Below are 14,414 nucleotides of genomic sequence, written 5' to 3' on the forward strand. Positions count from 1 at the left end.
ACTTCCAAACATAAGCATTTGACTTGATACAACATAATGTCAATTTCGATTTGAACTCAAATGATTAAATCGACCCTTATGTGAACAGAAATATAACAATCAAACAAAATTTGACTCCAAATAAGGTCGTTCGACTCTTCATAGACTCAGACACAAGAACACCTATCAATAATTGAAGTCGATTTCGAATTCAAAACACTTGCCATCAAATTGAATCAAATTCGTGTTTCAGCCGCGATCATCCAACACAGGTATCGAATTGGAAAACAAGAACAATAGATCACGAATGTCGAACGGACGATGAAGAAGTATCAAACTGAATAGATGAACAATATTTGACATGTAATTTGGGCTAAGAAACATAGACTTGAATTCGAAATGGGCTCAGATAAATAGTAAAACAATCGTAAATGGTTTTTGGGCTCAAAAGAGATTAGATGAACAATTATGAATAAGAAATGTTGATTTAGAATACTGGATGGAAAGAAAAAAATTGAAATTTTAATTTTGATTTTAGTGTTTGATCTTTCAAAAAAAATTATTGGATCAACATTGGGGTTGAAACGGATATAAATAGTAAGTGAGTTTTCAAAGGAGAAAACATACATGAATGAAAATCTTTTTAGATTTAAGCTAACATCTCAAAGTAAGATTCTTATTGCTTATAAGATAATTACGTAGTGTAATTTAATGATAAATTAACATGACTCTAATGTTTTCTATAAACCTAGTAGGAGCTCTATAACATTCTAGTCTTATATGTAGTCAACATATGAATTCTTGGAATAAAGATCTATATAGATAGATCATGGAAACTTAAAATATTAAGTAAAATTGCATTAATTGTTAAGGATCTTAAATAGATTAAGATAAAATACTCCAAGAGAGTTTATCTTGTCAATACCACATGACATGATTTTGAGCAACCCTCAAAATCCTAGTAAAATGTTTTGAATTAGATAAGATGATTGTATTCCATATGCTGCTGCAATTGGTTTAATCATATATTTCATGATTATACATGAAGGCCAAAAAATTGTATTCCTAGAGCATGAAAAATTAAATACCAGAAGATTGAGATGATTCTCAATCACAATTGGGTGTTTCCTCAATATAAATGAAGAGAAAGTTACATGGATAGTAGTGTCATGTAGATTTTAACTACAGTTACACATCAGAGTTAGAATAAATTTTTTTGTTCGGGGAACCACACATGAAGATGCTTAATATTTAGTTCATTTATGAATATAAGTAAACCCATTATGCAAGTACTGATATCTAAGTCATATTTAAGCATCTAATACATTCTCAATAATTTCTCTCTCTCTCTCTCTCTCTCTCTCTCTCTCTATATATATATATATATATATATATATATATATATATATATATATATATATATGTGTGTGTGTGTGTGTATATATATATATATATATATATATATATAACCGAAACTGTATTTATTCGCATAGTTTATACGAATCAAGTTTGTCGAATCTACTTAACAATATTCCTTCATTGGCTAAAGCATGAAAGTCACGTTGCTGCTATAGGATCTTGTTGACCTAAGTGGTTGTATTTGATTGAAATTTAGTATTTAGATATTGGAATGGTACAAGAAATATATTGTAATGAGTTGATATATTGAATATAGTCTTCATTAAATAATTATTGTGTTTTATATTAGTATGTTTATTCCTTGAATAAATTTGGTTATTCCAAGATGTCCATAGTCATTTATAGATGTGGGAGCATCTATGAGGTAAGACTAATATGAATAGATTTGTTGATTTTCATGGAGATGAAAATAGAAAGAGTTGTTTCCAACTTCATGGGTATTTAATTAGAAAAAAAATATTGGACCTGACTCGCATCAAAATGACTTTTTAGATCATATCATAAGTGATGTTTGATAAAAGGTAGCATCTTTGTATTCTTCGACCTGAAATGCATATTTGGGACTTGAGTGTGGGAATTGTTGTGATTTGACATGGTTTAACATTATTCCATAAAAGACAGTTATAAGGGCCATCGTTGGGCATACCATGAACTACATGATAGGCATATGTAGTCAATATGAGATTTTTTCCTCTTATTTTTTGTGAGTTAGATATCTAAGGCGTTACTAAAATTTGAACACCAAATATGATTGATCGCGATCCATATATCATGTTCAACATGATGTCTGAGATAAAGAAATAACCGATACCACCCCTTTCCCTTAATTGGCATAATTAACCGTGACCCAAAGCTTAAAACACTCGAAGCAAAAAATGGACCAAATCCATAAAAGCCCAAGGCCTAATAATGGCCTGACTCAATAATACTTTTGGCCTAACAAGAGCCAAAAACCTAGAGGCCAAAAGTGCCCCAAAATCAAAAGCCCGAAATGACCCCTCCTGATGAGTACGCTTAGCGCACTACCTGGGTACACCCATGGTACAACTCCATGACCAAGGACTTATAAGGCCTCAGATGCGTACGCTCAGCGTACACTCGAGTATGCCAGACGTATGCCCCTACTAGCCAAAACTTCATTAAGCACTTAATTCTTTAAGTACAAACGTCCATTTTGCAGATCTAGACCTTGGGGAATGTATTAAACAACAAAGTTACCAACTTGATGCCTTCGCATGGCTTAAAGAGACTTAAACCCTAGATTTAGCATTCTAGTTTCACCAAATGAGCATTAACCCATGCATGGTTGATCTACAACCATCAAGATGCAAACTTTATAGACTATGGACCTCAGAAACATCAAGATGAGAAAATCTAAACTTCTGGAGTGACATTTACTCACTAGAAATCATTCATGGGACCAAAATATACGCAGAACTCCATTAGATCTAGATCTAAGCATAGAATAACCACAGTCAAGACTAAAAATCATTCATGGGACCAAAATATGTCCAAAACTTATGGAGTGACATTTACACACTCTATTGGGGTATTTAGCATGCACAAAACCCTCTGGCTGACACATGTAAACATCTTCAGCTAACTTCCCATTAAGGAAAGCAGTTTTGACATCCATCTGCCAAATTTCATAATCATGAAGCACAACGATAGCTAATATAACCCTAATATACTTGATTTTGGCCACTAGTGAGAAGGTCTCATCATAGTCAACCACCGGGGTTTGAGTAAAGCCCTTTGCAACCAGCGGTGCCTTGAATGTATGCCCCTTTCCATCCATATCGGTCTTCTTCTTGAAGATCTATTTGCACCCAACTGTCTTTCAACCTAGTACATTTTCAACCAAGTTCCAAACTTGATTGTCATACATGGACCAGATCTCGCTGTCCATTTCCTCTTTCCATTTTGCAGACTCCGAGCCCGCTATGGCTTCCTTGTAGCTAGATGGCTCATCCAAATTTACCAGTGTACTATCACTGATAAATGTATCACTGTCTGTAGTAATATGAAAACCATAAAACTCTGGTGCCATTCTAACTCGATATGAATGTCTAAGAGGTAATGACTCGTCAATTGGTTCAACAGGAATCTCTTCCTTAGGTTGAGCGCTAGTGTTAAAGGTTCCTTCACCGCTTGATTCTTGAATCTGTTCAAGATCAATTATCCTCCCACTTTCCTCTTCGCTTATGAGTTCCCTTTCACGGAAAACCCCTCTCATTGCTACAAAGACCACGTCATCACTAGGTTTGTAGAAAAGATATCGAAAAGATTTCTGTGGATAACCAATGAAAATACTGAAGGGTTTTGAGCATTTTAACACTCATAAGGTGTACATGCAACCCTAAATACTTGGATCTATGTTTTCTCTATTTTACATGCAAACTTGAACTTTCCAAGGTATTACCCTAACTAGCATACAATCATTGATACTTAGGTAATATAAACAAGTTGGAAGACATACCTTTTTGTTGTAGCTTGATTCCATGGAGCTTAAGAGCCTAGTGCCTCAAGTGTGACACCTCAAATGTTTCACACAATATCACAATCAATCCCCATATATTTAATTAGTCTCCTTTTGATCACAAAATTAATTCCAAATTAATTCTTGATTAATACTAATTATATAATATGATTTCATATTAATATATTAGAACTTATAATATATTAACAAATCATAATTATCCTTTTCTCACAAAAGTCTATCCAAATTGTTCTGATGCCATTCAACCCAAATGGATCATGCCAATCGAGTCAAGTACATACCAATTATAGTTATGGACTTAGAAACTAATCCAACAGTATCCCACTTGGATAAGTCTAAAAACAATTATTGTGTATGACTTCAAAACCCAACTAGCAATCATAGCTCTTAAAAGCTGCTGTCGGACTCTGAACAAATCAATGACGCGCCCATTAGACAAGGGATCAAATATTCCTTCATTCTAGATATCATATGGACTGAGACATGGATTATAATCATTCTCTCTATCCATTTGTTGTTTCTCGATTTCCGATTTATGACGACCGACTAAATGAACAAATCAAATCAGTCCAGGCTTGGCTAAGCACTTCGGGGTGTCATCACCAAATCATCGAGGGGCCCACAGATATCACTTTTATCCCTTTAAGGGTAAAAGGAATGGATAAACTTCAACTTATATGCTTGTTCTACTACTTGTTGAATCATACACAAAGACACGTTTTATAACATCGAGTTACCAATGTGTTTTCGTACAATCAATGTATAACCAACTCATAGGCAACAACTCATATCTCTAGGTTTGAAGAATATAAGATATTATCTTCTCATGATAACTCGTGATAAAATCCATGAAGTGAGTCAAATGAGCATGGGTTTAATCCAATACTTAGAACTTATGAGCACTCATGAATGTTGCATCAACTCTTGCAATGTCCACTACCTTGGACATCTACAAACCAGCTTCATGACAGTCTTGATTCGTATCTACTTCTGAGATATGACCGACAGTGGATGGTTTGAATAACTTAGTCATTCAGAAAGAACGACCTAGTTATTCTGGAAGTCAAAACATGAAAAGTGAAACACAAGAATAATCGAATCCAATATGGTCTTAGAACTTATGAATATAAATAGAATACCTTTTATTTATCACCATATTGATTACACATTATTCATTGCATACTGATTCAAACTATCAACTTTATACTTGAATTAAAACAATACATGTCCCATGCTCCGAGCATGTACACTATGTTTTCTAAACACTAGTCATGCCATACACCAAGTGTGCACACTATGTTTTTCCAAACATTAGTTATGTCATACACCAAATATGTACACTAAGTTTGTCTGTGATCTTTACTTTGTGAAATAGATCGAGTAAACATAATTACAATGATTCTCATTTCATAATCCCAAATCCTTACTACAAATGCAAGAATTCCAAATTCCTGCCATTTACCTAAATCTGTTAGATTCTAAACTTATATGCATTGATCCTCTTGTAATGATTATGCACAAAGCCACAAAGACTTGTCAATAGACATTACAGAGTATTCTAATGGAGATCATTCCATGGAAACAAAGTCTCAAATTCAAAATACATTGCTTTGAACATCCTTCTTGCATTAAGTTTCCTAATCTTACACAAATTTAATGAATAATTTCCACCTATGGGAACATTTCCATATTCCCATTTTGACTATCACTCCTGAACAAAAGTTGCCTCTTTTTAGAATATGTCAATATGATCCTTCCAAAATTAACACTATACTTCCAATTGTCCCTGAGAAACCAATCTTTGGTAAACCTTAGATTGTCCTCGACAATTGCTTAATAAAATTAGTCATATCCAGTTCTAGTACTTTTTCCCTCTTAAGGCTCTAGGCATTTGAAAAAAATTAGAACATATGAATATTATAGCACATGCAATCGATCCTATATCTGAAGCATATGAGACACGATTCATGATGTCTCACATAAAGTCATGATACTAGACCAGTCTTTTTGCTATAATATTTTTATTTCTATTTGCCAAGATCTCATAATTCAGATTATGAAAAATGATGCCGTAATCATAATCGAATTTTAGAACGCAAATAATGGACCCATATATAGAATTTCCTTATGTTGAGCCATTCCAACATGAAATTCATATATATATATATATATATATATATATATATATATATATATATATATATATATATATATATATACACACACTTGACTAAAGATGATTAAAGCCTCAATCTAAGCTTTTAGAATTGAAATGAGGTATAATTTCCTCTCTCTTAATTATAGCAAAACAACTTTTTCCCAATTGAAACTTTTTTTTCTATAATTAACATTGCTAACTTGCAAAACTTATCATAATTATCATGCTCCCACTAACATGAGAATTATCAGCATAACACTTATGCTCCCACTAGCTTTGAGATGTACTCAGAAATTAACTGGACTTCTAGAAATCAATAATTTATTGACTTGCTTACTAAAGTTCAAACTTTTGATACGAGATGCTTTGATAAAAACTTTATCAAAATCATACACCTTTCCTTAGATAACACACATGTGTGTCTAAACAGTTTTAGAACTATGAAAAAGGATGTCGTAATCATAGTCTCAATTGTTTAGACCTTTGCCATTCCTCACAAGTCCATGTTAGTGTGCCGGTTAACCAGACACGCTCCACTAACGACTTTGAGAATACAAATATCACAATTTCTATCTACTTAAAATCTTCTTAGTGAAAGCGTTTCCTCACCATCATTTTCATTAATTGGAGAGAAACCTTATGACACTTAGATTTTATGGTGTATGTGTTCCTATCCATGTGAATTTGTCAATACCATAATGTCAAGACAAGGTTAGTGACAAATCCAAACTCATATGGATTGAACTTGTGCAGTCTTAACTTCTTGCTACCTGGCAGCACAAGGGCTTGCCATTGCTTCCAAGTTGTTATGCAACCAATTGAGAACTCTCAAAACTCATATGAAAAGCCAACTTTAACTGGAATGGGCACAAAAATAGGAAAAATGTCAACACGATAGGTTATAAACCTCAAGTCGTGAGCTAGTGAGAAACTACATGTTTTATTCTTGATTAGATCTTGAAGCTTTTTCAAGATCTTTAAGACTCCCACTGTCCTCTTGACATATAAGACTCACTTGCCAAATATTCAAGAGATAGTGTAGATTCTTTATCAAGACAAACACTTCACACAATTGGTCTTAGCTGGTCTTTGTTTTATCCAAAAACATCACAACTTACCAATTTCAAAAGTAAAAGACTAGGGCACACTTTACTCTTACATTGGACCAGTGTTAATAAACATTCTTCAAAATATGTCACTCAAATTACAATCTTGGAGTATGACTCTAAGACTTGTTTTTGGAACGAAGTATGACTCATCTTCTTGATTTAACCACTTCAACAATTCATTACTCCTCTTCTTAGCCATAAGAATGCACTAAGATGTCCTTAGAGGACTAATTTTGATATGGTTTCTAAATCATTAAGATGATCACAAAACATGATACTAAAGTGATCTCCCATCTTTTCAGATTTGAGAAACTTTTATCTATCTGCCTAATTTGATTCTTCTCATTCGTTCTTCCATACATCGAAACTTTTCCAATGTTTCAGAATTATACTTAAACTTGTAAGTATAACCATATTTACTAAACTTTAGTAAATCATGACGAATAGTCTTATCGATATTTGTGGTGGACTTGACCAGTGCACAAGAATGTGTAGTCGATCCCTTAGTCCTTCACTTGACTCACATATACATGTGAACAAGGAATTAGTCTTAATTTTCCAAAGTTGAAAGTTCTCATTCATCATACTATACAACTTGCATGATTCCAAGTTTCGGTCCAATTGAAAACTTGGGTGATGAGAATCTTTCCTTGTTTGGTAAATTTTAGACACTACCACAAAAGAAATAATCAAATTCATATTTCCATTATTGCTAGAAACATACAAACATAAATTCTTCATAAATGCCATTGCAACGAGATATAATAAAATAAAACAAAATTTTATTTATTTATAAAATGCGGATTTTTTTTCCTTACAATGCAACTTTAGATGAAAAGCTATGCTATTACATATTTTCTAGCAATCTATCATAACTCCTAAGTAGTAGCTCAAGAATCCGATCTTTAAACCATGCGATTGAAATCTATCTTCGCGATTAGATTCAACATACTCTTCTTTAAGTTTCCTTCCCTTTGCTTGATCCTGCCACACATCAAAATGTATTAAGAATCTCCAAATAAGAACTTAATTGAGTTAGATAGTGGACTTACCTGAAGCAGAGTCAAACTTTTTAACTAGACCTTCTCTCAGATCTTTCAGGTAGTTAGAGCAGCTTCGCAACCAATGCCCCTTCCTTTGGCAATAGAACCATATGGACCCTTTGGGAATGGTACGCTGGACTATCTCAGAATTGCCTTTCTCTTTACCATTTGGTCAACCGAGTTGACTACGGCCGATCCCTTTCCATTGGGAAGAGAAGGCTTTTGTAGATATCCAATGTTACCATTGTCAATGTCCATGATAGTTTGGGAAGTTGATCTTCTAATCAAATTTGCTTTACCAGTGCTCCAGATCATTGTTGATTCAGCAGCACCAAGCAAATAGATAAGATCATAAAGGGTCATGTCATAGTCTTTTACATAGTAGTCCCAAAGAAACTCACTATGTGACTTAGAAAGTGATTGAACAACCAAATTTCTCAAGACTTTGACACCCAACTCTCTCGGCTTGTCACTATGTGACTTCATCTCCAAGATGTGAGCACACATAGACCTTGCTTGCCAAGAGGGCTTGAGTGACCTTGAACTTGTGGGTTAGAGAGAATAAATGGAGGAGGTGGAGGAAGAGAAGAATGATTTCTGGGACATCATCTTCATTAGGAAACCTTGTTCCAAGATTTTTGGGAAGATCATAATTGTCTGAACCAGATATCTTTTGGGAGATATTCAAGATAGTTGATTTAAAGTCCTTAATATAACACCCAATATGAAATATTAAGGCTAGGACCCAACACAATATTTTATAACTTGGAAGAGGGATGCCGTAATCCAAGCTATATAATATTTGAAGGCAGGCGAATGACGATTCACCAATTTCCACCATGAAAAAACAAAATAATTTATTAGGATTTAATTGGATTTGAAACTCCTAGATCTTTTGAGATTCATTGAACTTTTCAATAAATGTTTCAATCTCGATTGTGCGCTCTCAAGTTTTGTGCCTGGGATGCCGAGGATCACAAAACAAGGTGTGAATAACCATGTAAATATACTTGGTACCCTTTACCTACCTTGTTAAATCAAGCTAGTGTGTCAGTTAACCACACGTGCTCCACTAACCGACTTAAGCAAAGTGCAAAGTGTAATTTCATAGGTTAGCACTAAATTCACATTTTTCTAAGTAACTAAGATTGGGAATTCATAATAGTTTAGTTACTTAGTATTTATCATTAATACTTTTAATGAAGGGAGAATTCTAGTCCTTGTCCTACCCGTTCGGCTAACAACCCTCCACCAGTCAAGGAAGCGGTGGGTGAGAGTGGACACCCATTAAACTGTCATTTTATAGGCAGTAACCTTATACCCCCTTATAGACCGGCTTCGTGAATGAAGCCTACTAACGGTAAGACTGACTTGCTCTTATACACAAACACACATACACACACACACACACACACATATATATATATATATATATATATATATATATTATTAACTTATAATACTATAAAGTATAAGGGTTGAATTATAACTTTTAAAATTCTAAGGGCTTAACTTGGAATTAAAGTATTCATGAGGGGAAACTTTACAAATTTCAAAACTTGAGGGCAAGTTTTGAACTATTCAAAAACTTTTCAATTCCATAACTTATGTGTTTAAAGTAGTTTTAATGAAAAACTCTTCAGGTTCCATAACTTGAGGACAAGTTATGGAAGACTTTCAAACATTTAAAAAATGAGACTCTCCATTTTTCGTAACTTATGGAAATCTTATGAGTTTCAATAATCATAAATATGACTTTTCATATAACTTGAGGACAAGTTACAAAAACACAAATTATGAACAACTTTTAGATTAATTTGGATTAAAAACATATTATCACAAAACTTTTCTATTAATCTAAATCAACTTATAAGAACAAGATAATTCAAATCAAACACTTTTCATGTAATTAGCCTAACCATTAAACTAATACAAAACATGAATCTATTGACAATTATCTATGAAATTGGATTAGCATGAACATTACCACATCAAAAACAAGTTTACAAGTTCAAAAAACTGCTTAGGGTAATGTTCCTAGTCCAATTCCAGCTAAAAAACTCGAAAATATGTTATCTGGGGCTCCTACTCGTCGAGTGTATGAACATACTTGACGAGTAGGATGATTTTCTTCATGGAATCGGCGAGTCCATCAGTGGACTCGGCGAGTCCAGTGCCCAGAAAGCCAAATTTTTTGATTTTTAATCTATTTCAGCAAGTTGCATCATATATAAAAGAAAACAAGCCTTGGCTCTGATACCACTGAAGGGTTTTGAGCATTTTAACACTCCTAAGGTGTATATACAACCCTAAATACCTTGGATCTATTTTTTCTCTATTTTACATGCAAACTTGAACTTTCCAAGGTATTACCCTAACTAGCATACAATCGTTGATACTTGGGTAATATAAACAAGTTGGAAGACATACCTTTTTTTTGTAGCTTGATTCCATGGAGCTTAAGAGCCTAGTGCCTCAAGTGTGACACCTCAAATGGTTCACACAACATCACCAACAACTTGGAATAAATTGAGAGAAAAGGTTCATATGCTCAAATCGGCTAGCCCTCATGCGTACACACACTAGTGCCAATTTCTTGAGCTATGGGGTCCTTATATATGGTGGCTATTAGGGTTACACGATGTAACTCATGTCTTTCCATATTCTTCATGCTCCATGGGTTAAAACCTCCATGGAGTATCCATGGGTTACTCCATGGGTTCAGCCCAACATGAAGAACTATGGATCATAAGCCCACATATATAAGAATAAATGATTTACACAATCAATCCCCATATATTTAATTAGTCTCCTTTTGATCACTAAAATAATTCCAAATTAATTCTTGATCAATACTAATTAAATAATATGATTTCATATTAATATATTAGAAGTTATAATATATTAACAAATCATAATTATCCTTTTCTCACAAAAGTCTATCCAAATTGTTCCGATGCCATGCAACCCAAATGGACCATGCCAATCGGGTCAAGTACATACCAATTATAGTTATGGACTTAGACACTAATCCAACAAATACATCGCTCACTACAAGGTTCAAGCTTATCGTGAGTCTCTCGTCTTACGAAAGCTTCACAAGCCCAAACCTTGATATGTGCCAACGAGGGAACCTTTCCTGTCCACATCTCATGAGGTGTTTTGGCAACCTTCTTAGTTGGGACTAGATTAAGGATATGAGAGGGGGGGAGTATCTAAGGCATACCCCCAGAATGAGATTGGTAGCGAAGCTCGACTGATTATGGAATGAACCATGTCTAACAATGTTCGATTGCGCCTCTCAGCCACACCATTAAGCTTTGGTGTCCTAGGTGGCGTCAATTGTGAAACAATTCCACATTCCTTAAGATAGTCATGGAACTCGATACTAAGATACTCACCACCCCTATCGGATCTAAGCATATTTATCTTACCCAATTGATTCTCCACTTCTTGCTTAAACTCTTTGAACTTTTCAAAGGTTTCCGACATGTGCTTGATTAAGTAGATATATCCATATTTTCTATAATCTTCGATAAAAGTCACATGGAAGCGATTAGCATCCCTTGTGGTGGATCTGAAGGGCCCCCACACATATGTGTGTATGAGATCCAATAATACATCACCTCTTTCACAAGTACCAGTGAAAGGTGATTTAGTCATCTTTCTAAGTAAACAACATTCGCACGTTTCATCTGATTTTAGGTCAAATGACTCCAAGACTCTATCCTTTTGGAGTTGGGCTATGCACTTCTTGTTGACATGTCCAAGACGACAATGCCACAAGCATGCCTTATCTATACCATTAGACGAATCGATATGCAACACATTATTTCCTAAGTTATCAACAACCATCACAGTTTCATATACACCATTACAAGGCAATGCTTCAAAATAAAATAAACCATTATAATAAGCATTTATAGAACCAGTGTCATTATTAAACGAAAATATAAAGCCATGTCTGTACAAACCATGAAAAGAAATAGTATTCCTCGTCATCTCTGATGAGTAGCAATATTCATTCAAATCTAACCCTAACCCGCTATTAAGCACTAAAGAGTAAACTCCGATCTTGGTAACAGGAGACGACTTCCTATTGCCCATAATCAAGTTCATTTTCCCATGCTCTACATCCCTACTTCTTTTTAGCCCCTGCAAATCAGAACAAATATGAAAACCACATCTTGTATCAAGGACCCAAGAACTAGCATGTGATGAGTTATTACATAGAATAGTATAAATACCTGCAAAGGAGGGCTTTATCTTCCCATCCTTGATGTCCTGCAAGTACATCGGGCAGCCTCTCTTCCAATGCCTCTTATCATGGTAGTAGAAGCACGTTGCTTCTTCAGGATCGGAGGAGGGAGTGGCAGAACCGGGTTTTGATTTGAATCCACTTGAAGAAGATCCATCATGGGACTTTCCTTCTAGTTCTTCGAGGGAACTTTCCTCTTCTTCCCTTTACCATTTACAATTTCCAGGACAGAAGCAACAACAGGAGTGGGAGTGGATTCAACACTTTTCCCCTTCAATCCATTGTCAGCAGTTCTTAGCTGGAACTGTAGCTTGCTTAATGTGACTTCCTCATTGCTCATGTGATAAGTCATCTTGAACTGATCATAGTAAGGAGGTAAAGAGTGTAAGAGTATCTCAATAGACAACTCTTCGTCGAAGATCACATTCAACCTCAAGAGACGATCCACATATCTTTGCATTTTTTGCAAGGGGCTCGTGATGAACTCTCCATCCCCCATTTTGGTGGTGATGAATAAGGTGACTATCTCGTACCTTTCTTGACGTGCTCTTTGATGATACTTTTCCATCAAGTCCTTGCACATCTCGTAGGGGCGGTAGTCCTCGTAGAACCACTGCAGCTCAGGAGTCATAGTGGCTACCATAATACAGGACAATTTAGTAGCATCCTTGTAGTGAACCCCATACTCAACTATTTCTTCGGGAGTAGCTTTTGATTCATCAATCGCATTCAACGGTTTATCGAGGATATATTCTTTTTCCTGGTAATGCAAGGCCATACGAATGTTCTGAATCCAATCATTGAAGTTGGAACCATCAAACGTAATCCTCACACATATGTTCAAGAGCGAGAAAGAGTTGTTGGAGTTGTTTTTGGAGGGAGCGGGAGCGTTGTTTGCTGTAGACATTTGCAAAAGAAAAAGGACAAAGTTCTGATTAGATAAGGAATCCTTAATATAACACCCAAATGTAATATTAAGGCTAGGACCCAACACAATAATTCACAATTCGGAAGAGGGATGTTGTAATCTAATTGTAAATTATTTGAAGGTAGGTAAATGACGATTTACCAATTCCACCACGAAAAACGAAATAAAGGATGAGGTTTTAAATGAAATGAAATTCCTAGATTCTTTTGAGATTCATTGAACTTTTTAATGGCATGTTTAATCTCGATTATGCCCTTCAAGTTTGTGACTGGGATACCAAGGATCACAAACAAATTGTGAATAACCATGCAAAAGCTTGGTACTCTCGATGTCATTTACCACCTAATCAATGTGTCGGTTAACCACACACGCTCCATTGATCTATGATAATTTACAAGCTACCAATTGCCACCCTTGTTAGTCCAAGTTAGTGTGCCGGTTAACCACACACACACCACTAACGACTTGGCAATGTGCAAAGTGTAACTTTATGGACTAGCATCATTTTCACATTTTTCTTAGAGTAACTAAGATTCGGAATTTATGAAAAACATTTAGTTACTTTATATTTATCATTATAATTATTAATGAGGATTTAATTACTATCCAACCCGTTCGGCTAACGATCCTCCACCAATCAAGGAAACGGTTGGTGAGAGTGGACATCCATTCAACCTCTATTTTATAGGCAGTTTCCTTATACCACCTTATAGATCAGCTTCGTGAATGAGGCCTACTAATGGTAAGACTGACTCATATTATACTTATATATATATATATATATATATATATATATATATATATATATATATATATATATTGTAACACCTAGGTTCTGAAAGTATCCGTTTATGGATTTCAGAGGCAAGGGATCGGGGCGTTTTGGTGTTTTATGGGTTTTAAGTTTTTATTCGAGAGGTTTTGGGCCGGGGTGTGTCGCTAGAAGCGTAGGGCTTCTCGCCACCTTTTCGTGGATATAAAGTTCGTCGGAAGCGGACTTGGAATGAAGGAGTTATGACA

At 35.0% G+C, this 14,414-nt stretch overlaps 1 protein-coding gene across 1 annotated transcript; it reads right to left on the reverse strand.

Moving 5' to 3' along the window:
* Positions 1-12,638: 12,638 nt before the first annotated feature.
* LOC145065265 (uncharacterized) lies at positions 12,639-13,373 on the reverse strand. The gene has a single exon (XM_079012394.1). The coding sequence runs from the start codon at positions 13,371-13,373 to the stop codon at positions 12,639-12,641; it is 735 nt and encodes a 244-aa protein (XP_078868520.1).
* Positions 13,374-14,414: the final 1,041 nt, after the last annotated feature.

Source organism: Lactuca serriola, chromosome 1, assembly GCF_051521515.1.
Source record: "Lactuca serriola cultivar US96UC23 chromosome 1, Lser_US96UC23_V15, whole genome shotgun sequence".
In the NCBI taxonomy this organism is placed as follows: Eukaryota; Viridiplantae; Streptophyta; class Magnoliopsida; order Asterales; family Asteraceae; genus Lactuca; species Lactuca serriola.

What these genes read in the sequence shown, in the direction of transcription:
- LOC145065265 (XM_079012394.1), bottom strand. Translation starts at nt 13,373, where the DNA reads ATGTCTACAGCAAACAACGCTCCCGCTCCCTCCAAAAACAACTCCAAC.